The sequence below is a fragment of the Pelophylax lessonae genome (genome assembly GCF_965119305.1).
Source record: "Pelophylax lessonae genome assembly, chromosome: 4".
In the NCBI taxonomy this organism is placed as follows: Eukaryota; Metazoa; Chordata; class Amphibia; order Anura; family Ranidae; genus Pelophylax; species Pelophylax lessonae.
In genome coordinates, this window is record NC_138771.1 from 166415226 (window position 1) to 166442758 (window position 27533).

The following is a 27533-nucleotide window of genomic DNA, read 5'->3' on the forward strand; positions in this document are numbered from 1 at the left end:
CAGCCAAGAGCTGCGACCGCTGATCACTGTGTTCGTTGGAGGAGGGGGGGGAGACAACAGGGGCAGTCCTCCTGCCAGAACACAATAGTTCAACGGGGAGATCGCTGTACTAACATTGCTTGTGTTATTACATCCATCTGTACATTTTTTTTTTTTTTTTGTTTAGCCAACTGGGTTGAAGGAAAAGCAACTTCCCGTGTGTACCTAGCATAAGGCAAGCTGTATTTGCCTATAAACACAAACCCTGAATAATTGATCAGTCCATAATGAGAAAAGCGTGTATTTCTTACACAATAGATAGATCCATAGAACACATAAATAATCTTTCCCAAAGTAAGAAAACATAGTTTGTTTATTCGTGGTTGAGTATTCTAAGCCACTTACATCTATATGCTGGTTAGATCAGCAGTGTCATCAGATCAGTAACAAACATATGGTCATGCCACTTAACTGTAGCACATGAAAGATATATTTCTGCAGTCATGCATTTAGATATAAATATAACTAAGCCTTGGGCTTAAAATCTCATAAATCCCCTAGCAAATTCCCTTATAGCAATTAACCCTTCACAAGAACAGGACACCGGGTCAAACATTGTTTAGTTTATTACCAGTATTACCAGTAAATTTTGAAAATGTAATAATTGTTTATTAAAGATCCAAATTCTCTTTAAAGGGAAACGTCTTTAAAGTCTAGCTTTATTCAAAACATTTCCTTTTTTTTATTAGAAAATATTATATGTTCCAAATATCAAAGGCAAGGAAGGGTTAAAGCCTCTGTCAGTTTTTTTATTGCCATTAGTGTCCCTAATAGGGGGATTACTTCTAACTTCCTGTTGGAAATAAAGTGACTAGGAACCTCCCCAATGGATCACTAGACAAAAGCCCAAATTCTTATAGAGCGATGAAGAGTTTCTGACAGTCCTGGAGACCTGCTTTTTAATGCCATCCAGCCTTACCCAGTGTACATGAAAACTGCAAATTCATCTGCAGATATAAACCTTGACTTATCTCCTTATAGTTTTAAAGATAATATATAAGATACTTTATCTATGTATTGACTATGCCATATGTTTTTCATTAAAACATCCATATAATAGCATATGGATAACCCTTTTACAATACATTTTTCTAAAATCCACAACAGATTCATATTTAACAAAATCATATTTAGGAATAGTAGAGACTCGGCATTTGTTATATATGCGCTTGTAATATACAGTACCTCACAAAAGTAAGTACACCCGTCACATTTTTGTAAATATTTTATTATATATTTTTATTTGATAACACTCAAGAAATGACACTTTGCTACAATGTAAAGTGTCATTTCTTCAGTGTTATCACATAAAAAGATATAATAAAATATTTACAAAAATGTGAGGGGTGTTCTCACTTTTGTGAGATACTGTATATCACAAGCACATATATGACACGCCGAGTCTCTACTATTCCTAAATATGATTTTGTTGTGGATTTTAGAAATGTGCTGTCCCCCTCAAAATTACTCAACACATAGCCATTAATTTCTAAATCGCTGGCAACAAAAGTGTGTACACCCCTAAGTAAAAATGTCCAAATTGGGCCCAAAGTGTCAGTATTTTGTGTGGCCACCATTATTTTCCAGCACTGCCTTAACCCTCTTGGGCATGGAGTTCACCAGAACTTCACAGGTTGCCACTGGAGTTCTCTTTCACTCCTCCATGATGACATCACCGAGCTGGTGGATGTTAGAGACCTTGTGCTCCTCCACCTTCCATTTGAGGATGCTCCACAGATGCTCAATAGGGTTTAGGTCTGAAGACATGCTTGGCCAGTCTATCACCTTTACCCTCAGCTTCTTTAGCAAGGCAGTGGTCATCTTGGAGGTGTGTTTGGGGTCTTTATCATGCTGGAATACTGCCCAGCAGCCCAGACTCCGAAGGGAGGGGATTATGCTCTGCTTCAGTATGTCACAGTAAATGTTTTCATTCATGGTTCCCTCAATGAACTGTAGCTCCCCAGTGCCAGCAGCACTCATGCAGCCCCAGACCATGACTCTCCCACCACCATGCTTGACTGTAGGCAAGTCAAACTTGTCTTTGTACTCCTCACCTGGTTGCCACCACACACGCTTGACACCATCTGAACCAAATAAGTTTATGTTGGTCTCATTAGACCACAGGACACGATTCCAGTAATCCATGTCCTTAGTCTGCTTGTCTTCAGCAAACTGTTTACAGGCTTTCTTGTGCATCATCTTTAGAAGAGGCTTCCTCATGGGACAACAGCCAAGCAGACCAATTTGGTGAACTGTGCCGTGTATGGTCTGAGCACTGACAGACTGACCCCCCCACCCCTTCAACCTCTGCAGCAATGCTGGCAGCACTCACACGTCTATTTCCCAAAGACAACCTCTGGACATGAAGCTGAGCATGTGCACTCAAGTTCTTTGGTCGACCATGGCGAGGCCTGTTATGATAAACTGTTAAACCACTGTATGGTCTTGGCCACCATGGTGGCTAATTGGGCCCAATTTGGACAATTTCATTTAGAGGTGTACTCACTTTTGTTGCCAGCGGTTTAGACATTATTGGCTGTGTGTTGAGTTATTTTGAGGGGGCAGCAAATTTACAGTGTTATACAAGCTGTACACTCACTACTTTACATTGTAGCAAAGTGTCATTTCTTCAGTGTTGTCACATGAAAAGATATAATAAAATATTTACAAAAATGTGAGGGGTGTACTCACTTTTGTGGGGTACTGTATGTGATATTGAGGATGATTTACTTAGGGAGTTAAAGGGGTTGCAAAGGCAGAAGTTTTTTTATCTTAATGCATTCCTTGCATTAAGATAAAAAACCTACTGTGGCAGCAGCCCGCCTCAGCCCCCCAATACTTACCTCTATCCAGCAATGTGCATGAATGTGTCTGGTGTCCTGATTGGCTAAGACACAGCAGCGGTGCCATTGGCTCCCGCTGCTGTCGAGCAAAGTCAGTTAGCCAATCAGGAAAGGAGGAGGGGGGGCGAGGCTGAACCGCGGCTCTGTGTCTGAATGGACACACAAAGCTGCGGCTTGGTTTCTGTTCCCCCATAGCAAGCTGCTTGCTGTGGGAGAACTCGGCAGTAGGGAGGGGCAAGGAGCACCAAAGAGGGACCCGAGAAGAGGAGGATCTGGGCTGCCCCATGCAAAACCATTACACAGGACAGGTAAGTATGACATGTTTATTATTTTTAAAGAAAAAAAATTGACTTTATTATCACTTTAAACATGTTTGCACAATATATTGTGTCAATTTTCTCTTCAATTATCCAATCATGTACAGATTATATAAGTAAACAGAAATTTGCTTTTCACATAATTGGATAATTGAAGTGAAAATTCACACATTTTATTGTGAACATTTATAACTTCTTTAGTAAATTAGCCTTATTGTGTGATATTGTTTTTTTTTTTCTGTTCTGTAGCTGGAAATCTTCATGCAAGTAAATGTTGAGCCAAATTTAGCTTTCGAAATAGCTGGGAAACACAGAGCATTTGTCAGATTTTTACTGCTGCCTGTGTCCCTGTTTGCTCACTGTCTAAGAGAAAGGTAATGAGGGGACATCCTCTGCACAGGGACGGCAACAATAATAATAGAATAGCTACATCCCTGCTATGACCATTTGGCACAGTTATGCATTAAAAATGCAACAGGAAGAGAAAATCTCTTCAAAGTAAAGGTAATTCCTATGTTAGACAGCTGTCACTGGAACAACTATCTTCTTTGGAAAATGCAACCTCGTCTTTTGTTCTGATGACTGCTCTAAAATATTGGATTTCCTATAATTTCCCATCATCACAGTCTTCCACAGGATATATACACAGGGTGAATTTCTCAGCAGGGGCACACACAGCAAAAAAGGCCTAATCATTTCCTACTCTAAAACAAAGAGTTTTGGCTATATGTACACTTATGGAAATAAATGAAGCAAACAGTTTATTATACCAAAATAACATCTTGGCCACATACCTCTTTAAGAACCAACACACATTTCCCAGGACCTACTGATTGAGGTAGTTCTGCTATCCGACCTTTATTTAAATATGGTCCTGAAAAGCAACGGTGATTGATATACAGTCTCGGACAACAGTATTTCCCATTGCTGGTTCCTAGACAGAAAAAGCAACAAGATTATGACAATGTGGACATTTTTATCAAATTTTACTATGCTTCATACATATGACACGTTTGTTAATGTTTAAATAAATGTGCATATTAAAAAAAAATATATAAAGTGCCATTATACACATGCATAAAACAATGAAAGGAATACTTTTTAATCAGAGTATAGCATCAAGTCAATTAAAGTCCTGGGATATTGATCTGGTCAGTTAAGTTGCGGGGGGGGGGGGGGTTGTTAATGAGTTTTATCTGCTTTGATGTTAATGAAATTAACAACAGGTGCACTAGATGGGCAACAATGAGACGACCTCCACAACAGGAATGGTTTTACAGGTGGATGCCACTGACTTTTTTTTCCCTATTCATCTTACTTACCATTTTCTTACTGTTTTTCACTAGTTTTGCATTTGGCTAGGGTCAGTGTCACTGGTAGCATGAGGCGATTCCTGGACTCTATAGAGGTTCCACAGGTAGTCCAACTCCTCCAGAATGGCACATCAATACATGCCATTGCCAGAAGGTTTGCTGTGTCTCCCAGCACAGTCTCAAAAGCATGGAGGAGATTATAGGAGACAGGCAGTTACTCTAGGAGAGCTGCACAGGGCCGTAGGAGGTCCTTAACCCATCAGCAGGACCGGTATCTGCTTATTTTTTCAAGGAGGAACAGGATGAGCTCACACTGCCAGAGTCCTACAAAATTACCTCCAGCAGGCCACCGGTGTGAATGTCTCTGACCAAAGAATCAGAAACGGACTTAATGAGGGTGGTCTTAGGGTCCAATGTCCTCTAGTGGTCCCTATGCTCATTGCCCAGCACCATGGAGCTTTTTAGGCATTTGCCATTGAACACCAGAATTGGCAGGCCTTCCACTGTCGCCCTGTACTTTTCACAGATGAGAGCAGGTGCACCCTAAGCACATGGACAGACGTGAAAGGGTTTGGAGAAGCGGTTGAGAACGTTATGCTGCCTGTAACATCACTCAGCATGACCAGTTTGGTGATTGGTCAGTGGTGATCTGGAGAGGCATATCCATGGAGGGACGCACAGACCTCTACAGGCTAGACAATGGCACCCCTGACTGCCATCAGGTATCAGGTCCTGGGTTCCTTCTGGTGCATGACAATGCCCAGACTCATGTGGCGAGAGTATGCAGCCAGTTCCTGGAGGATGAAGGAATTGATACCATTGAATGGCCCCCATGCTTGCATAAACTAAATCCAATAGAACACCTCTGGGACATTATGTTTCAGGCCATCCGACGCAACTAGGTTGCACCTCAGTCTGTTCAAGGGCTCAGTGATGCCCTGGTCCAGATCTGGGAGAAAATATCTAAGGAAAACATTCATCGTCTCATTAGGAGCATGCCTCTATGTTGTCAGGCATGCATACAAGCACGTGGGGTCCATACAAACTACTGGGTACCATTTTGAGTTGCTGCAATGAAATTTCAGCAAAATAGACTAGCCTGCTGCATCATTTTTTCACTTTGTTTTTAGTCTATGACTCAGTGACAAATGATTTTGTGTAAATGGACTTTAACCAAAAAGTGTGGAAAAAGTAAAAAAACAAACTTTTATGCTCACCTCCCTCTTGGAGCATCAGTGCAATGCTGCAGCTATCCCCTGCTGGCTTTAAAGGGGTTGTAAACCCTCGTTTTCTGTTTTTTTTTTTTTAAATAACAAACATGCCTATACTTGACTGCTCTGTGCAATCGTTTTGCACAGAGTAGCCCTGATCTTCTTCTTCTGGGGTGCTGCGCCAGAGCTCCAGGCCCCTCCTCTTCATCGGTTCCCCCCTCTTCATCAGTTGTCCCCACAGAAAGCTGCTTTTCTTGGGAACACTCATGCATGCTCACTACCAATGGCTCCTGCTGCAACCAAACTCTCCAATGAGGAGAGACAGCGGCTGGAGCCGCTGGGCTCGTGCACATCGCTGGATCAGATCGGGCTCAGGTAAGAAAAAGGTTAGGTCTGGGGAGGAGCTGCAGCACAGAAGTTTTTCACCCTAATGCTTAGAATGCATTATAAAAACCTTGAGGCTTTACAACCACTTTAAGCCTGAGAACTGAGAGATCATATGACAACTGATCGCTCACTTCACGGTCCGTTCTGAGCAGAGAGCAGTAACTGTCAGTAACAGATCTCTGCTTTGCCTCTCCAGCACTGACTAAAGCATCGGACCAGGGAGGGGGGTGGGCCGGAAGCTGCTGGCTCAGTCTCTTGGAGGCACATTGAGAGGCTTAGCCAGGTGCTGATCGGTTATCTGGGTGGATCCTGACATTATTGTCAGGATCCTTCCAGAGCTTAAAGCAACTGAGCTAATTCTGGATCACAGGAGAGCACTAGTAAGTGAACCCTGTGACCTAGAAGATAACTTTTACCAAAAGATCTTTTGCCATTCTTCACTTTTAAACTCATAAACAGTTCAAGTGCAGTATTCATTGACTTGCATTCATTTACCTTCTTGTTGCCCAAGGAGTTGCTTTAAGCTACTTCTGATATGCTGGTTTGTAATTGCATTAAGCTGCTCTTTTTGGCTTTTGCATTTACATTTCTTTGCAATTATCTATACTTCATACATCAGTAAACCAGGCCCACTGGCCTAACCACAAAACAAACTTGCTGAAACTTATAGGGGTTGATTTACTAAGGGCAAATGAGCTGTTCACCTTGTAAGATAATTTTCACCAGCCAATCATGTACAAGGAACATTAAAAAAACAGTATTCTTGCTTGCATATGATTGGATGATGAGGGTCAGCAGAGCTTCACCTAGGGGGGCGGAGTCTTCACCGGCAACCTGGAAGCCGACAGCCAGTTCGGAAGAGTTTACTAAGCTTTGTGTTCTACTTGCACTTAATGTAGTGCCCACGCATGTGAGTGCTTTATTTATCATATCCTGATTAAAACTCTGTTTATACTGAGAGCATTAGATCCTGTGCCTCTTTTGTCTTTTATGCCACATCCACCATGAGAACTTTGTTACAGTGTATGGCTGTTTCTGAGCAGCAGTGATCCTATTGAGAGTGGAGATAAGGAGCTTTTAACCCCTGCTTGTTTGACCTGCTTATGTTGACCTTGTGGTGAAACACAGGTCTAAACCTCAGGTGAGAGGCCAATCGTTTATGTGGTGGTGGTGAAAGCAGACATACTTACCTTTGAGCACTGGTTGAAGCACCGTCTCCAAGCATATTTTGCACAAGTCTTTGCATAAGATCACCGGACTTTTTATTTATTCTTATTTATTTATTTATGATTTTTATGTATTTATTATATCTATTTGATTGATACATATTACATTACAAGCACACAACTGGCATTGTAGCACCTTATTTCCATTTCGTCATTGCACAGATGTATTTATTGTGTACGTATAGTCACTGAGTGCACTTTGGTTTATGTAGCGCTGTACCGTTATTATTTTGATAGCAGAGCTTCACCTCATTCACTAGGAAAGGGAGAATTCCCTTAGCGAACAGCTTATTTGCCTTTAGTAAATCAACCCCATAGTTATCTTATTTCACATGTCCAGCTTTGGTTGGTTTACCTTTCCCCAAAGTAGCTCCTGTCAGGAATACATTTACCCTACCATGACATACAGTGGTGTTTACATGCAGGAACATACAAAAATACATATCAATCATTAACAAACATATCTTTTTTTTATATAATGGCATCATTAATCTAATCAAAGCTGTTGTACCTGTTGAAAAATGATCAGTCTGAGGAAAAGGACAAGGGTCATGAGGTATTTTTTCTTCAGGCACTGAGGATGGCAATCTACGAAATACAAAATCCATTTTAGTGAAGCGGACAATTTATTTTTTGATTTACAATTGTGTTCTTCAGGCAACATAGAAAAAGAAGAGATACATAAAAATAAAATACAAGCAGTTTGTGCTAAATCGAATATGGTAATAAACATGTGACAAAGAGGGAGATTTTTATTTTTTTTTATTTCTTTATTTATTTTTTTACAGGACTCAAGTTTTCTTCTCTACCAGCAAACCAAGTTAAAAATGTAGGGTGGACTTATTTTGCAGTATCAACTAATTTGTCCAATATTTCAGTAATGTGAACATGATAGCATTATTAAAATGGGAATCAGAATTTGAACTGTGCAAAGGGACATTTATTTTTTTTAAAAAAGTCTGTGTATCTACAGTTTAAAAATTTTACTACAAATTGAGGACTGAAAAAGAAACAGTTGATTGTACTGAGCCTAAAAGCTGTGTTCTACAGACTCAGAATCATGCGGATAATAAATAAAAGTGTGGGTTACTTGAATGCATTCCATTTTAAAATGACACAGTACAATTTAATTACAATAATTGTAATCACAGTACCATAAAAATGCATAAGGCTCATCTAAATCTAAACACACAAAATACCCATTTCACTAAATTCTTCTATAATCACAGACCCCTAACACTAAATTCAGACATTAATGACGCATTTACTAAACAGCTTTTATAGTCTGTCAAATACCAACTTTGCCAAGTTGACTAAATGAAAAAAAAAATTATTGCTAGAGGATCGCCTCTCTGGAGCTCATCCACTTTCAGTTCAATTTTTTGGTTTTACAACGTCAATAAAACTAGTGGTAAAATCATCAACACAACACTAATTCCACCCTGAAATGTTATATTTGTTTTTTAATGTTGCATGTAATGGACAGAAATCTGCTTTATGGGTTTCTTTGCGTTAAAGTCAAGACTAATGAAAAAGGCACTAGAGATGTAAATGGTAATGTACTATGCAATGTCTTTTATAAATTATGTCTTGTTTCTGATATTAAGACATCTGGAACAGACTATTGTCTATAGGATACAAAGAATTTATTTCACTTCTAAGTATTTTTTATGGGGATCTAAACAGTTTCACGTCTGAATCTTCTGCTCCTGTCAGAAGCTCTACTAAAGGAGTAGGGAATGTCCACTTTTAGTCACAGTGAAAACCAACTCCACTGTAAATAATCTGTAATAAAAGCATACAGAACCAATAATAAATAATAAACACTTTTTTGTAGGTTTGATTTCATTTTTTAATTAATTGATATTATTAACAAATATAGATTTATTATTAGTAGTATTTAACCCCTTGCCAAGAATTTAAGAAGTACAGGAAGAACCAGCTAAAGGAAGCTTGGATGAGGGGTTCCCCAACTATACTGTAGAATCTGCTGATCTATATACACAAGCTCTACACAAGTCCCCTGTAAGATTTAAGCTTCATGCACACAGGACATTTGTTTTCCTCCTCTTGACGCCTTTGCTCCAGCTGATTTAAATGCAGCTTAAAAAACATGCCTAAAGCCACAAATAATTTATTCCGGCCATTAGAGTGAATTAAGGTGCAAACACACCTAAATATGTGTAATGTTAATGCCCGTTTGGCATTGTTTTCACCCAAATGCTCCTCTGAACGGGCAAGTGATATTTTTTTGCCTCTAAATGCCTTTAAACACCTATGTGTGCAAGGCATTTAAAGGCAGGAAAAAAGTCAAACATCCTTAAAAGCAGTGTTTTTGATGCCAGTGTGCATGAGGCCTTAGGCCTGGTTCACACTGATGCCGCGTTTTGCATGGGCACAGCCATGCCTCCGGAATTGCAGGAAAAGGGCCTTGCTCCATTTTTTGGAATTACAGCCCACAGGGCAACTGCAAATGCAGTCAGTGCAGTGGCCCTTGCTCCATTTTTGGAATTGCAGCCCACAGGGGAACTGCAAATGCAGTCAGTGCAGTGGCCCTTGCTCCATTTTTGGAATTGCAGCCCACAGGGGAACTGCAAATGCAGTCAGTGCAGTGGGACTACAAGAGGAAACAAGCACAGTGCCTTCTAAGTGCAGCAACACATTTTAATAAGGTGTAAAGCTTTACACCATATTAAAATGTGTTGCTGCACTTAGAAGGCGCTGTGCTTGTTTCCTCTTGTCTCCCCCCAGAGATCACTTCTGTCTCTCCCGCCGGCAGCCTCTACAGTGAACAGCTATCCCCTGAACTTTTTTCCCCTCCCCCACCTCCCCCCTCATGGTCCCCAGGACCAGCCCGCACTGAGACTTCCACTTGCACCAATTTAGTACAAACTAGTGCAGTGGGACATTAATGGCACCCGCAAACATCTTTTGTGTTTTTCTGCATGGGTGGTTGCCGCTACGGGAACAGGTGCAGACCCGCAATGGCAATCACCCACACAGATGTGAACGGGGCCTTAGGATTTTTGAAGCATATAAAATTATATTGCATGATATATGGTAACCTAATATCAAATATTAAAGAAAAATGTATCTTTTTTACATAAGAAAGAAACAACTTACTGTTTTTCTGGCTGTACAACCGCAATCTTTCTCTTCTTTTTCACTTAAAAAGAATAATGAATTACTTGTTTTAAAATAGCATTCCCATACAAAGGTCCATCAGTATAATTAAGACGTCTACTTCTAGGCTATTCTAAACTAGACTAAAATATACTGTATGAGCACAATTTTAAACTCCACTGTAGAATGAATTATACATCCAAATAAAATTGTATGTTTTCTGTAATATGATTTTGTGAAATATTTTATTATAACACATTCATTTTCAAACACATATCAAGCAAATCATAACATGATTAAAGTAGGTACTGTTTTAATAGGGTTACAACATATGGATGATGCATTGACTTTGCCTGCTGATACAAAGAAGATGCATTTTAAAATAATCTGCCTGTGTATAGTTTTCAAGTAAGGCTGTTTGCAGCATACAAATTATTAGAGAACGGGTGCTTCAACATTTTCTAAAATTGTGTCAACAGTGTCCTCAGGAACTTCAACTACTCATTTTCCCATTGTTTGAGGCTCCAAGAGAAAGTGTTGCAACTAAAATCCAAATAAATGTTTAGAGTTATTTTAAATTTGTGGACTAATAGAAATTTCACTAGAACCCTATTTATGGTCTTGACCCACAAGAAGCATTCTCCTTACACATAGCAATATTTAGGTTATTTTAATTACTTCTAACCATAATTTTATCACTGATACAATCTACCACTAACACATTTGATTGACTGCTAATCCTAAATTTTATGGATTGAGCTAGATTTTTTACAATGAAAAAATAATTGTGATGAAATAGAACCTGATCAAAAACAGAAACCTCACCAAACAATCTGATAGAAAGAGAATGGATTATCTATCATACACAGCAACTCAACTGACCAGAGATTGATTGAAAATAGTGGATTATTAATTTGATATAGGTGAAAATCCAAATTGCGGTTGAGCAATCCAATTTCAACATGTATGGGCAGCTTAAGACTTTTTGAAGAGTTATATCTTTATTGAGCCACCAAGGTCCAATGATCATTAGTAGCTATCACTTAACTATAGAGGAAGTAGGTAACCTATAAACTTTAGATATTATAAAAAAAGTGAATAATGATAGAAATTACCTATGCACTACCCGTGTAAAAATTAAATAATAATAAATCAAAATAAATTAGAACTGCTGCTGACACCTATAATGTGTTCCCACACTGGTAAATATAGAAATCAGTGACTAAGTGCAGCGCTGCTCCTATCTGACACATACAACTGTGATAAATGAATGGAAAAACTATACTCTAAACACTATTATAGTGATTCTGTTTGTCCTTCTGAACACTTCAAAAATGCATGCTATACGAACAACATGCAATCCAAAATATGTATACTCTATGAGATACCACAACCCCAGTGCTTCAAGTACATTATATATGTGCACTGCTAATTGAAATTAATTATATTCTACCAATCACCGTGTTGGACATTAATACCATAACCTCAGTGCTGTAAATCCAAAAGTTGAATATAAAACACCACACTCTCTCTCATGTGAGTCTGTGTACAATAGTGCTCAAAAAGTTCACTCTACTTGTGATTTTATTCCAATTAGGCCAAACAGTGTCCCGAAGAGAGTATTTAACAGATATTCCACCACTGTGTACCTTATATGCTCACCATATATTATATGCTCAACTATATATATATATATATATATATATATATATATACTGTATATTATATAGGTCACAAGCGCTTCTCTCCTCCAAACCAGACCAACTAGTGAAGCTTGCTGTTACAATCCTCCGGTCCGGGGCATCAGTGGGGTTTGTCTCTCCTGGGGTATTACTCAGGAGTGTGAATATGATTATTGTGACCCTTTAAGTGGTCATAACTAGTGTTGAGCGAACACGGACTGTATTATTCGTGTTCGTACCGAATAATTGGATTTTTTTTACCCGAACACGGACACGGACACTTTACTGTATGTTCGGGTAAAAATCCGTGTTCGGTCGTTTTATTTCCGGGTTTTGCATGCTTTGGCGCTCTTTTCATGGCGGGCTTTCAACAGCCAATCAACAATCGTTTAACTGGTGTGCCTTAAGCCATCCCAGCCATGCCTGCAAATGTCTTAGTAGCTGTGATTGGCCGTCTGAAGCATGTGACCAAGTCTTTATAAGTTCGAGGCAGCCGCCGCAGCAGCGTCATTCTGCTGCTTAGCTAAGGGACAGAGCACACATCAATGTGCTGGCTGCTGATTAGGGAAAGATAGGCAGGAAAAAACCATTTGTGTCCGGATAGAATTGAGGGACAGGTCGGAGTGTTTAGGCAGGGCGAGTTGTAGGCATTTTAGGGATAGAGTCTGCTGAATTATAGGGTCAGTGTCTTCTACAAACTACAATCGATATTGCTGTGTGGGGGGTGGGGTGAATCTGCACTCAATCCTGATCTACGATCTCTTCTCAATCCTGTTAGGGACAGAGTCTGCTGAATTTTAGGGAAACTGTGTTCTACAAACTACAATCGATATTGCTGTGTGGTGTGGGATTGGAGATAGGCAGGTGTCAGTGATCCACATCCATTTTTCTGTGTGTGAGCTGCAGTGAACACAATCTTTTTGGGCTGCAGTGAACACAATCTTTTTGGGCTGCAGTGAACACAATCTTTTTGGGCTGCAGTGAACACAATCTTTTTGGGCTGCAGTGAACACAATCTTTTTGGGGTGCAGTGAACAAAATCTTTTTGGGGTGCAGTGAACACAATCCTTTTTGGTGTGCAGTGAACACAATCTTTGTGGGGTGCAGTGAACAAAATCCTTTGTGGGGTGCAGTGAACACAATCTTTTTGGGGTGCAGTGAACAAAATCCTTTTTGGGGTGCAGTGAACAACATCCTTTTTGGGGTGCAGTGAACACAATCTTTTTGGGGTGCAGTGAACAAAATCCTTTGTGGGGTGCAGTGAACACAATCTTTTTGGGGTGCAGTGAACACAATCTTTTTGGGGTGGAGTGAACAACATCCTTTTTGGGGTGCAGTGAACAAAATCCTTTTTGGGGTGCAGTGAACAAAATCATTTTTGGGGTGCAGTGAACACAATCTTTTTGGGGTGCAGTGAACACAATCTTTGTGGGGTGCAGTGAACACAATCTTTTTGGGGTGGAGTGAACAACATCCTTTTTGGGGTGCAGTGAACAACATCCTTTTTGGGGTGCAGTGAACACAATCTTTTTGGGGTGCAGTGAACAAAATCTTTGTGGGGTACAGTGAACAGAATCTTTGTGGGGTGCAGTGAACACAATCTTTGGGGGGTACAGTGAACACAATCTTTTTGGGGTGCAGTGAACACAATCTTTGTGGGGTGCAGTGAACACAATCTTTTTGGGGTGGAGTGAACAAAATCATTTTTGGGGTGCAGTGAACAACATCCTTTTTGGGGTGCAGTGATCAAAATCCTTTTTGGGGTGCAGTGAACACAATCTTTTTGGGGTGCAGTGAACAAAATCCTTTGTGGGGTGCAGTGAACAGAATCTTTGTGGGGTGCAGTGAACACAATCTTTGGGGGGGTACAGTGAACACAATCTTTTTGGGGTGCAGTGAACACAATCTTTGTGGGGTACAGTGAACAGAATCTTTGTGGGGTGCAGTGAACACAATCTTTGGGGGGTACAGTGAACACAATCTTTTTGGGGTGCAGTGAACACAATCTTTGGGGGGTACAGTGAACACAATCTTTTTGGGGTGCAGTGAACACAATCTTTGTGGGGTGCAGTGAACACAATCTTTGGGGGGGTACAGTGAACACAATCTTTTTGGGGTGCAGTGAACAACATCCTTTTAGGGTGCAGTGAACACAATCTTTGTGGGGTGCAGTGAACAACATCCTTTTAGGGTGCAGTGAACACAATCTTTGTGGGGTACAGTGAACAGAATCTTTGTGGGGTGCAGTGAACACAATCTTTGGGGGGTACAGTGAACACAATCTTTGTGAGGTGCAGTGAACACAATCTTTGTGGGGTGCAGTGAACACAATCATTGTGGGGTGCAGTGAACTCAATCTTTGTGGGGTACAGTGAACACAATCTCATACTTCTGAAGATTTGAGGGTGCTGCCTGTTCCATACTCCCCCTACTCCTCATCTAGCCTTTTAGGGGTACAAACAATAGTAATTGGGGCCTAGTGTGGTTGTGTACGTGTGATATACATACACTTTTTTGGATCATATTTTCTATTCCGCTATTTAATCAAAAACCTTTGGGGATCAGTTAAATTGGGGGATAGTCTGTGTTGGTACGTGTGAGAGAGATCCACCTTTCCAAGTTGTTGGGGTTCATCTCATACTTCTGAAGGTTTGAGGGTGCTGCCTGTTCCATACTCCCCCTACTCCTAGCCTTTTAGGGGTACAAACAATAGTAATTGGGGCCTAGTGTGGTTGTGTACGTGTGATATACATACACTTTTTTTGGATCATATTTTCTATTCCGCTATTTAATCAAAAACCTTTGGGGATCAGTTAAATTGGGGGATAGTCTGTGTTGGTACGTGTGAGAGAGATCCACCTTTCCAAGTTGTTGGGGTTCATCTCATACTTCTGAAGGTTTGAGGGTGCTGCCTGTTCCATACCCCCCCCTACTCCTCATCTAGCCTTTTAGGGGTACAAACAATAGTAATTGGGGCCTAGTGTGGTTGTGTACGTGTGATATACATACACTTTTTTTGGATCATATTTTCTATTCCGCTATTTAATCAAAAACCTTTGGGGATCAGTTAAATTGGGGGATAGTCTGTGTTGGTACGTGTGAGAGAGATCCACCTTTCCAAGTTGTTGGGGTTTATCTCATACTTCTGAAGGTTTGAGGGTGCTGCCTGTTCCATACCCTCCCTACTCCTCATCTAGCCTTTTAGGGGTACAAACAATAGTAATTGGGGCCTAGTGTGGTTGTGTACGTGTGATATACATACACTTTTTTTGGATCATATTTTCTATTCCGCTATTTAATCAAAAACCTTTGGGGATCAGTTAAATTGGGGGATAGTCTGTGTTGGTACGTGTGAGAGAGATCCACCTTTCCAAGTTGTTGGGGTTCATCTCATACTTCTGAAGGTTTGAGGGTGCTGCCTGTTCCATACTCCCCCTACTCCTAGCCTTTTAGGGGTACAAACAATAGTAATTGGGGCCTAGTGTGGTTGTGTACGTGTGATATACATACACTTTTTTTGGATCATATTTTCTATTCCGCTATTTAATCAAAAACCTTTGGGGATCAGTTAAATTGGGGGATAGTCTGTGTTGGTACGTGTGAGAGAGATCCACCTTTCCAAGTTTTTGGGGTTCATCTCATACTTCTGAAGATTTGAGGGTGCTGCCTGTTCCATACCCCCCCTACTCCTCATTTAGCCTTTTAGGGGTACAAACAATAGTAATTGGGGCCTAGTGTGGTTGTGTACGTGTGATATACATACACTTTTTTTGGATCATATTTTCTATTCCGCTATTTAATCAAAAACCTTTGGGGATCAGTTAAATTGGGGGATAGTCTGTGTTGGTACGTGTGAGAGAGATCCACCTTTCCAAGTTGTTGGGGTTCATCTCATACTTCTGAAGGTTTGAGGGTGCTGCCTGTTCCATACCCCCCCTACTCCTCATCTAGCCTTTTAGGGGTACAAACAATAGTAATTGGGGCCTAGTGTGGTTGTGTACGTGTGATATACATACACTTTTTTTGGATCATATTTTCTATTCCGCTATTTAATCAAAAACCTTTGGGGATCAGTTAAATTGGGGGATAGTCTGTGTTGGTACGTGTGAGAGAGATCCACCTTTCCAAGTTGTTGGGGTTCATCTCATACTTCTGAAGGTTTGAGGGTGCTGCCTGTTCCATACTCCCCCTACTCCTAGCCTTTTAGGGGTACAAACAATAGTAATTGGGGCCTAGTGTGGTTGTGTACGTGTGATATACATACACTTTTTTTGGATCATATTTTCTATTCCACTATTTAATCAAAAACCTTTGGGGATCAGTTAAATTGGGGGATAGTCTGTGTTGGTACGTGTGAGAGAGATCCACCTTTCCAAGTTGTTGGGGTTCATCTCATACTTCTGAAGGTTTGAGGGTGCTGCCTGTTCCATACTCCCCCTACTCCTCATCTAGCCTTTTAGGGGTACAAACAATAGTAATTGGGGCCCAGTGTGGTTGTGTACGTGTGATATACATACACTTTTTTTGGATCATATTTTCTATTCCGCTATTTAATCAAAAACCTTTGGGGATCAGTTAAATTGGGGGATAGTCTGTGTTGGTACGTGTGAGAGAGATCCACCTTTCCAAGTTGTTGGGGTTCATCTCATACTTCTGAAGGTTTGAGGGTGCTGCCTGTTCCATACTCCCCCTACTCCTAGCCTTTTAGGGGTACAAACAATAGTAATTGGGGCCTAGTGTGGTTGTGTACGTGTGATATACATACACTTTTTTTGGATCATATTTTCTATTCCGCTATTTAATCAAAAACCTTTGGGGATCAGTTAAATTGGGGGATAGTCTGTGTTGGTACGTGTGAGAGAGATCCACCTTTCCAAGTTGTTGGGGTTCATCTCATACTTCTGAAGGTTTGAGGGTGCTGCCTGTTCCATACCCCCCCTACTCCTCATCTAGCCTTTTAGGGGTACAAACAATAGTAATTGGGGCCTAGTGTGGTTGTGTACGTGTGATATACATACACTTTTTTTGGATCATATTTTCTATTCCGCTATTTAATCAAAAACCTTTGGGGATCAGTTAAATTGGGGGATAGTCTGTGTTGGTACGTGTGAGAGAGATCCACCTTTCCAAGTTGTTGGGGTTCATCTCATACTTCTGAAGGTTTGAGGGTGCTGCCTGTTCCATACTCCCCCTACTCCTCATCTAGCCTTTTAGGGGTACAAACAATAGTAATTGGGGCCCAGTGTGGTTGTGTACGTGTGATATACATACACTTTTTTTGGATCATATTTTCTATTCCGCTATTTAATCAAAAACCTTTGGGGATCAGTTAAATTGGGGGATAGTCTGTGTTGGTACGTGTGAGAGAGATCCACCTTTCCAAGTTGTTGGGGTTCATCTCATACTTCTGAAGGTTTGAGGGTGCTGCCTGTTCCATACTCCCCCTACTCCTCATCTAGCCTTTTAGGGGTACAAACAATAGTAATTGGGGCCCAGTGTGGTTGTGTACGTGTGATATACATACACTTTTTTTGGATCATATTTTCTATTCCGCTATTTAATCAAAAACCTTTGGGGATCAGTTAAATTGGGGGATAGTCTGTGTTGGTACGTGTGAGAGAGATCCACCTTTCCAAGTTGTTGGGGTTCATCTCATACTTCTGAAGGTTTGAGGGTGCTGCCTGTTCCATACCCCCCCTACTCCTCATCTAGCCTTTTAGGGGTACAAACAATAGTAATTGGGGCCTAGTGTGGTTGTGTACGTGTGATATACATACACTTTTTTTGGATCATATTTTCTATTCCGCTATTTAATCAAAAACCTTTGGGGATCAGTTAAATTGGGGGATAGTCTGTGTTGGTACGTGTGAGAGAGATCCACCTTTCCAAGTTGTTGGGGTTCATCTCATACTTCTGAAGGTTTGAGGGTGCTGCCTGTTCCATACTCCCCCTACTCCTAGCCTTTTAGGGGTACAAACAATAGTAATTGGGGCCTAGTGTGGTTGTGTACGTGTGATATACATACACTTTTTTTGGATCATATTTTCTATTCCGCTATTTAATCAAAAACCTTTGGGGATCAGTTAAATTGGGGGATAGTCTGTGTTGGTACGTGTGAGAGAGATCCACCTTTCCAAGTTGTTGGGGTTCATCTCATACTTCTGAAGGTTTGAGGGTGCTGCCTGTTCCATACTCCCCCTACTCCTCATCTAGCCTTTTAGGGGTACAAACAATAGTAATTGGGGCCCAGTGTGGTTGTGTACGTGTGATATACATACACTTTTTTTGGATCATATTTTCTATTCCGCTATTTAATCAAAAACCTTTGGGGATCAGTTAAATTGGGGGATAGTCTGTGTTGGTACGTGTGAGAGAGATCCACCTTTCCAAGTTGTTGGGGTTCATCTCATACTTCTGAAGGTTTGAGGGTGCTGCCTGTTCCATACCCCCCCTACTCCTCATCTAGCCTTTTAGGGGTACAAACAATAGTAATTGGGGCCTAGTGTGGTTGTGTACGTGTGATATACATACACTTTTTTTGGATCATATTTTCTATTCCGCTATTTAATCAAAAACCTTTGGGGATCAGTTAAATTGGGGGATAGTCTGTGTTGGTACGTGTGAGAGAGATCCACCTTTCCAAGTTGTTGGGGTTCATCTCATACTTCTGAAGGTTTGAGGGTGCTGCCTGTTCCATACCCCCCCTACTCCTCATCTAGCCTTTTAGGGGTACAAACAATAGTAATTGGGGCCTAGTGTGGTTGTGTACGTGTGATATACATACACTTTTTTTGGATCATATTTTCTATTCCGCTATTTAATCAAAAACCTTTGGGGATCAGTTAAATTGGGGGATAGTCTGTGTTGGTACGTGTGAGAGAGATCCACCTTTCCAAGTTGTTGGGGTTCATCTCATACTTCTGAAGGTTTGAGGGTGCTGCCTGTTCCATACTCCCCCTACTCCTCATCTAGCCTTTTAGGGGTACAAACAATAGTAATTGGGGCCCAGTGTGGTTGTGTACGTGTGATATACATACACTTTTTTTGGATCATATTTTCTATTCCGCTATTTAATCAAAAACCTTTGGGGATCAGTTAAATTGGGGGATAGTCTGTGTTGGTACGTGTGAGAGAGATCCACCTTTCCAAGTTGTTGGGGTTCATCTCATACTTCTGAAGGTTTGAGGGTGCTGCCTGTTCCATACTCCCCCTACTCCTCATCTAGCCTTTTAGGGGTACAAACAATAGTAATTGGGGCCCAGTGTGGTTGTGTACGTGTGATATACATACACTTTTTTTGGATCATATTTTCTATTCCGCTATTTAATCAAAAACCTTTGGGGATCAGTTAAATTGGGGGATAGTCTGTGTTGGTACGTGTGAGAGAGATCCACCTTTCCAAGTTGTTGGGGTTCATCTCATACTTCTGAAGGTTTGAGGGTGCTGCCTGTTCCATACCCCCCCTACTCCTCATCTAGCCTTTTAGGGGTACAAACAATAGTAATTGGGGCCTAGTGTGGTTGTGTACGTGTGATATACATACACTTTTTTTGGATCATATTTTCTATTCCGCTATTTAATCAAAAACCTTTGGGGATCAGTTAAATTGGGGGATAGTCTGTGTTGGTACGTGTGAGAGAGATCCACCTTTCCAAGTTGTTGGGGTTCATCTCATACTTCTGAAGGTTTGAGGGTGCTGCCTGTTCCATACCCCCCCTACTCCTCATCTAGCCTTTTAGGGGTACAAACAATAGTAATTGGGGCCTAGTGTGGTTGTGTACGTGTGATATACATACACTTTTTTTGGATCATATTTTCTATTCCGCTATTTAATCAAAAACCTTTGGGGATCAGTTAAATTGGGGGATAGTCTGTGTTGGTACGTGTGAGAGAGATCCACCTTTCCAAGTTTTTGGGGTTCATCTCATACTTCTGAAGATTTGAGGGTGCTGCCTGTTCCATACTCCTCCTCCTACTGCTCAACCATCCTTTTAGGGGTACAAACAATAGTAGTTGGGGCCTAGTGTGGTGGTGTACGTGCGAGATACATACACTTTCTTTTTGATCATATTTTCTATTCCGCTATTCAATTAAAACCTTTGGGGATCAATTCAATTGCGAGATAGTCTGTGTCGGTACGTGTGAGATCCACCTTTCCAAGTTGTTGGGGTTCATCTCATACTTCTGAAGATTTGAGGGTGCTGCCTGTTCCATACTCCTGCTCCTACTGCTCAACCATCCTTTTAGGGGTACAAACAATAGTAATTGGGGCCTAGTGTGGTTGTGTACGTGCGAGATACATACACTTTTTTTGATCATATTTCCTATTCCGCTATTCAATAAAAACCTTTGAGGATCAATTGAATTGCGGGATAGTCTGTGTCGGTACGTGTGAGATCCACCTTTCCAAGTTTTTGGGGTTCATCTCATACTTCTGAAGATTTGAGGGTGCTGCCTGTTCCATACTCCTCCTCCTACTCCTCATCCATCCTTTTAGGGGTACAAACAATAGTAATTGGGGCCTAGTGTGGTTGTGTACGTGCGAGATACATACACTTTTTTTGATCATATTTCCTATTCCGCTATTCAATAAAAACCTTTGAGGATCAATTGAATTGCGGGATAGTCTGTGTCGGTACGTGTGAGATCCACCTTTCCAAGTTTTTGGGGTTCATCTCATACTTCTGAAGATTTGAGGGTGCTGTCTGTTCCATACTCCTCCTACTCCTCATCCATCCTTTTAGGGGTAGAAACAATAGTAATTGGGGCCTAGTGTGGTTTTGTACGTGCGAGATACATACACTTTTTTGGATCATATTTCCTATTCCGCTATTCAATAAAAACCTTTCTAGGGCAAGATCTTAAATTACAGAAATATGAGGAGACCGTCAAATAAGGGCCGTGGCCTGGGTCGTGGTGCTGCTGGTAGAGCTCCTGTTGCAAGGAGAGGACGTGGTCGATCTGTGCCAGCTACACGCACAAGTGAAACACCTTCCTCAAGTGTGAGTAGGCGACAGAACCTGCATCAGTATTTGGTAGGGCATCAAACGCCCCTAGAAGTGATGAGGCCAGAACAAGTTGAGGCGATAGTAGATTGGTTTGCTGCTGACAGTGCCTCCCGTTCCTTCACATTGTCTCCCACCCAGTCTACTGCAGAAAGGTCAGAGTTGGCACCTGCAGCCAATGTCCAACCGTCTTTCACCTCACCCCCTTGCAAATCAGGCCAGCAGTCTGAGCCCCAAGCCATACAGCAGTCTCTTATTCTTTTTGAGGACTCTGTCAGCAGGGTTTCCCAGGGCCATCCACCTAGCCCTGCCCCAGAAGTGGAAGAGATTGAGTGCAGCGATGCCCAACCACTTATTTCTCAAGATGAGTACATGCAAGGATCATCGCAGCACGTCTCCGATGATGACGAAACGCAGGTGCCAACTGCTGCGGCGTTCAGCATTGTGGAGACCGACAAGGAGGGCAGGGGTGAAGACTGGGTGGAAGATGATGTGGAGGACGATGAGGTCCTCGACCCCACATGGAATGAACGTCATGCAGGTGACCTGAGTAGTTTGGAGGAAGAGGCGGTGGTCGCACAGAGCCACCAGCACAGCAGAAGAGGGAGCAGGGTGCAGAAGCGGAGCGGCCGTGCCCTAGACACTACGCCCGCTACTGCCCAACGCAGCAAGGGAACGAGCGCACCAAAGTCAGCTCAAAGGAGTTCTCTAGCGTGGAAGTTCTTTAGAAAATGTGCTGATGACAGGACACGAGTGGTTTGCCCCCTGTGCAATCAGAGCTTGAAGCGAGGCATAAACCTTCTCAACCTGAGCACAACCTGCATGATCAGGCATCTAAGTGCAAAGCACGAGCTGCAGTGGAGTACACACCTTCAAAACCAAGAAACGTCTCTGGCTCATCCTGCTTCCTCTTCTGCTGCAGTCTCGGCCGCTCCAGCCACATCTGTAGTGATACCGGCACCTGCCACCCCGCAAACAGACGATCTGTCAGCAACACCACCACCTGGGTCACCAACAACCATCTCCACAATGTCCCGTGGAAGCGTTCAGCTTTCCATCTCCCAAACACTTGAGAGGAAGAGGAAGTACCCCCCTACCCACCCGCGATCCCTGGCCCTGAATGCCAGCATTTCAAAATTATTGGCCTTTGAAATGCTGTCATTCCGTCTGGTGGAGACGCACAGTTTTAAAAACCTTATGTCGGTGGCTGTCCCACAGTACGTCGTGCCCAGCCGCCACTACTTTTCCAGGCAAGCCATCCCTTCCCTGCACAACCAAGTGGGGGAAAATATCAGGTGTGCACTGCGCAACGCCATCTGTGCCAAGGTCCACCTAACTACGGATACGTGGACCAGTAAGCACGGTCAGGGGCGTTATATCTCCCTAACGGCACACTGGGTAAATGCAGTGGCGGATGGGCCTGAGGCGGATAGCAATTTGGCGCATGTCCTTCCACCACCGAGGATTGCAGGGCGCTTCAGTTTGCCTCCTGTTCCTAACTCCTCCTACTCCGCTTCCTCATCCTCTACCGCCTCCTCATCCGGACAGCGTAACACCTTCACCACCAACTTCAGCACGGCCAGGGGTAAACGACAGCAGGCAGTTTTACAACTTGCCTGTTTGGGGGACAAACCACACACCGCGCAGGAGTTGTGGAGGAGCATGGAACAGCAGACAAATGAGTGGTTGCTGCCAGCGAGCCTCAAGCCCGGCCTGGTGGTGTGCGATAACGGGCGAAATCTCATAGCAGCTCTGGGCCTAGCCGGTTTGACGCACATCCCTTGCCTGGCGCATGTGCTGAATTTGGTGGTGCAGAGGTTCCTTAAAAACTACCCCGATATGTCAGAGCTGCTGCAGAAAGTGCGGGCCGTTTGTGCGCACTTTCGGCGTTCTCACCCTGCTGCTGCTCGCCTGGCAGCGCTGCAGCGTAACTTCGGCCTTCCCGCTCACCGCCTCATATGTGACGTGCCCACAAGGTGGAACTCCACCTTGCACATGCTGGAAAGACTGTGCGAGCAGCAGCAGGCCATAGTGGAGTTTCAGCTGCAGCACGCACGCGTGAGTCGCTCTGCGGAACAGCACCACTTCACCACCAATAACTGGGCCTCCATGCGAGACCTGTGTGCCTTGTTGCGCTGTTTTGAGTACTCCACCAACATGGCCAGTGGCAATGACGCCGTTCTCAGCTTAACTATCCCACTTCTATGCCTCCTTGAAAAAACAATTCGGGCGATGATGGAAGAGGATGTGGCACAGGATGAGGAGGAGGAGGAGGATGAAGAGGTAACATTTCCAAGGCTTTCAGGGCAGTCATTCGCAAGGGGCTCCGAGGGTGGGTTCCTGCACACGCAAACGCCAGGGACGCAATTGTCCAGCAGGGGCACAGTTCTGGAGGATGAGGAGGATGAGGAGGAGGAGGAGCTGGAGGAGGAGATGGAACCATGTTCACAGCAGGGTGGCACCCAGGCCAGCTCATGGCCATCACTGGTGCGTGGCTGGGGGGATACAGAGGACACGGACGATACACCTCCCACAGAGGACAGCCTTTCGTTGCCTCTGGCCAGCCTGGCACACATGAGCGATTACATGCTGCAGTGTCTCCACAACGACCGCCGAGTTGCCCACATTCTAACTTGTGCTGATTACTGGGTGGCCACGCTGCTGGATCCCCGTTACAAGGACAACGTACCGTCCTTAATTCACTCACTGGAGCGCGATCGCAAGATGCGCGAGTACAAGCGCACGCTGGTAGACGCCATGCTGCTGGCATTCCCATCTGACAGCGGGGCCACAGTGGAAGCACAAGGCAGAGGAGGAGGAGGAGGAGGTCGCCAACGCAACCAGGGCACCGCCAGCACCTCAGAAGGCAGGGTTAGCATGGCCGAAATGTGGAAAAGCTTTGTCAGCACGCCACAACAAACAGCAGCACCAGCAGCTCAGATGGAACGTCTTAGCAGGAGGCAGCATTTTACCAACATGGTGGAGCAGTATGTGTGCACACGCCTACATGTAGTGAATGACGGGTCTGCCCCCTTCAACTTCTGGGTCTCCAAATTGGGCACATGGCCTGAGCTTGCCCTTTACGCCTTGGAGGTGCTGGCGTGCCCTGCAGCCAGTGTATTATCTGAACGGGTATTTAGCACGGCTGGGGGCGTTATAACAGACAAGCGCAGCCGCCTGTCCAGAGACAATGTGGACAAGCTCACGTTCATTAAAATGAACCAGGCATGGATCCCACGGGACTTTTCCGTACCTTATGCAGAATAGCAATGGATACCGACCTTACCCACCCATTGTTCCATTTTTGCTCTTTCTCACTCTTTTGGGGTGTACCCTCATTTAAAATTTTTGAAAAGAAGCAGTGTTGGCTACCTCGTCCTCCTCCTCAGGGCCAGATTAATGTAGGGGCTATTGGAGCTGCAGCTCTAGGCCCCTACCTTTTATATAGGCCCCGGGTTGGCCATATTCACTGTTACCGCTCTTCTGTCACTTGTAAACACAGAAGTCTGGCTTCTATGCTCGCTTCCCCAGGCAGCACCCTCAGAACCTCCCCACACAGCGTGAAGGCCGGACAAGGAGGGACAGTTGGCGATGCATGGATGTGTTTATGGGCTTCAGAGACAGCATCCCATGTTGAATTAGGCATGCATGGCTGCACCCTTCCTCCTCTGGGTGCATGGCAAGGCACGGCCCTTAAGGCCCTTCAAAATCCTCAGCACCAAGCCCATGATGCTGTTAATCCGGCCCTGGTCCTCCTCCACCGCCGCTTCCACCTACACCGCCCATAGGTGTGCGCAGCCTATTGCATTAAGGTGTGCACCCCAAAGTTGAAATACACATGCATGTGTTTGCCAGCAGGGAGAGTAATGTATCGGGGCCATGTACCTGTAGGCAAGGAGAAATAGAGCAGAGCAGGTCCCAGGGAGATCTTTCCCATCTCCTCACTGGCAATGCTATGTGCCCTAGGTGATTAGGGTGTGCCCAGGCACACCCAGCACACCCTGTGCGCACGCCTATGTCACCGCCACATCCACCACCACCTCAACCTCCCTCCTACTCCATATGGGCCTCGTCCTTCAGAGATGAAGAAGAACATTGTTTTATTTTTCTGTTTTTTTTTTGTTGTTTTAAGTTATTTCCCTATCCACATTTGTTTGCAGAGCACTTGCCATGCTCTTAATTACGTTTTGCTGCCATTTGCAGCACTCTAGCCCTTTCCTTTGGTGTTTTAGAGCCATTTTAGTGCCTTAAAGTTCGGGTCCCCATTGACTTCAATGGGGTTCGGTGTCCGGGAAAAGTTCGGTAAAAGTCCGGGACACGGACCCGGACTTTTTTTTAAAGTTCGGCCGAACCCGTCGAACACGGACATCTAGGTGTCCGCTCAACCCTAGTCATAACCATGTCTCCATGCATAGGGTGGTACTCCAAACACAAAGAGAATTGCCAATAGTGCACTAAAATCTAAATTAAAACTTTTATTCAATGAAATTGCACTCACTTAGAAGCAAAAATAAACCAGCATTCTGTAAACAATGCAGCTCACAGTAATTGTTTTCTCACCAATGTTTGATCCACACTGGAAGTGATGTCACCTGGCACCAACCAACGTGTTGTGTCATTGATCACGTCATTCCCTCAGGGATAGTTTTCATTTAAATAGTTTTGCATTATTGGCAATCTCTTTATGTTTTATCATGGAGAGATGGTTATGACCACTTAAACGGTCCCATAAATCATATCCATGTTCCTGAGAAATACCCCAGGGGAGACAAGCCCCACTGATGCCCTGGACTGGAGCATTGTAACAGCAAGCCTCCCCCCCTAGCTTGTCTGATTTGGAGGAGTTAAGAACATGTGACCTATTTGATATATTATATCATCCATTCTTTGAGGTGAGTGCATATGGTGCACAGTGGTGGAATATCTATTGAATACTCTCCTCAGGATATTGTTTGGCACTTTGAAAAAATAATCACAAATGGAGTGAACATTTTCAGCACTATTGTACACGGACTCGCATGAGAGAGTGTGTGGTGTTTTATATTCAAAATTTGGACTCATAGCAGCAAGGCTATGGTATCAATGTCCAACACAGTGATTAGTAGAGTATAAATACTTTTAATTTGCAGTGTGCACATATTGTATTTGTAGCACTAGAATTGTGGTATCACATAGAGCAGGGTTTCTTAACCTGGGTTCCATGGAACTCTAGGGTTCCTCCAGAGGTTGCTAGGGTTTCCTTGAACAATGAGCCATTTCTGCCTCTCAGATAAGTCCCAAGTGACACCATTGATCTTTTAGTTATCTGTAAGGGGGAAATTCTTCCCAATGACCATAAGTGTAAGGAACATTCTTCCCACTGACCATCACACTAATGATCATGAGCTGTAGATAAATAATTTTTAGCAAGGGTTCCCTGAGAATGGAGTTATTTCAAGGGTTCCTCTGTATTGCAAAGGTTGAGAAAGGCTGACATAGAGTATACAAATTTTGGATTGCATGTTGTTTGTATAGCATCTGTTTATACAGTGTACAGAAGGACAAACTGAATCACAATAATAGTGTTTATAGTATAGCTTTTCCACCTATTTATCACTGTTGTATATGTTAGATAGGAGCAGTGCCTCACTATATTCTATATTAAAAAACAAAGTTACTATATTAATATATGTTAAAATAGTCATAAAATGATACTGGTAATAATAGCCTGTTGTTCACAATACTATATTACTGTATTTTCTGGCGTATAAGACTACTTTTGAACCTCAAAAAAATCCCCCAAAAATGGGGGGTCGTCTTATACGCCGAGTATAATACCTCCAAGGTAACCTAAGTATAAGTATTACCGGTAGATGAAAATTAGGGGGGTCGTCTAATACGCCCAGTCGTCTTATACGCCGGAAAATACGGTAGCTGTACTAAATGTCATTAAATTGTAAAAAAATAAAAAATGTTGAATTATTTATAGCACTGCCTAAATTAGTTGACTGTAGATTTTAAATACAATACTGAGCAAAGCAAATCTACAGTATTATATAGCATGATTATATATTCCTAGTGTAAACTTTTAATGTATTCAAATTCAGATCTGAACATGCTTTCCAGCTAGCTATAAATTATATGTCATTACTGCTTGCAATTTGTTTTTCCATCGTTTTAATCAATAATAAGCTCTTTAGTATGACATTTGGGAACTTGCAGAAGCCATTAGTTATAGATAAAATTAATGTGTAAGGTTTAATTGCTGATGGTAGGTGGGATATGAAATAGCCTCTCTTGTTGCTTATTAGCAATTCATTTCATATCTAAAGGAGGCACATATGTTATGTATGCTCTTAATAGGTCAACAATTACCTTAATTGTGTGTGTGGAGGTCATGGGATGCTT

The 27533-nt window shown here is 42.8% G+C and overlaps 1 protein-coding gene across 3 annotated transcripts in view; it reads right to left on the reverse strand.

Moving 5' to 3' along the window:
• SFMBT2 (Scm like with four mbt domains 2) overlaps nt 1-27533 on the reverse strand; it is a 315888-nt gene that overhangs the window by 38547 nt on the left and 249808 nt on the right. For all 3 annotated transcript variants that reach the window (XM_082254953.1, XM_082254954.1, XM_082254952.1), the window contains 3 exons: nt 10460-10502; nt 7848-7924; nt 3994-4133 (listed from right to left, as the gene is read on the reverse strand). In XM_082254953.1, coding sequence (XP_082111079.1) covers nt 3994-4133; nt 7848-7924; nt 10460-10502 — 260 coding nt within the window. The remainder of the gene's footprint in view (nt 1-3993; nt 4134-7847; nt 7925-10459; nt 10503-27533) is intronic.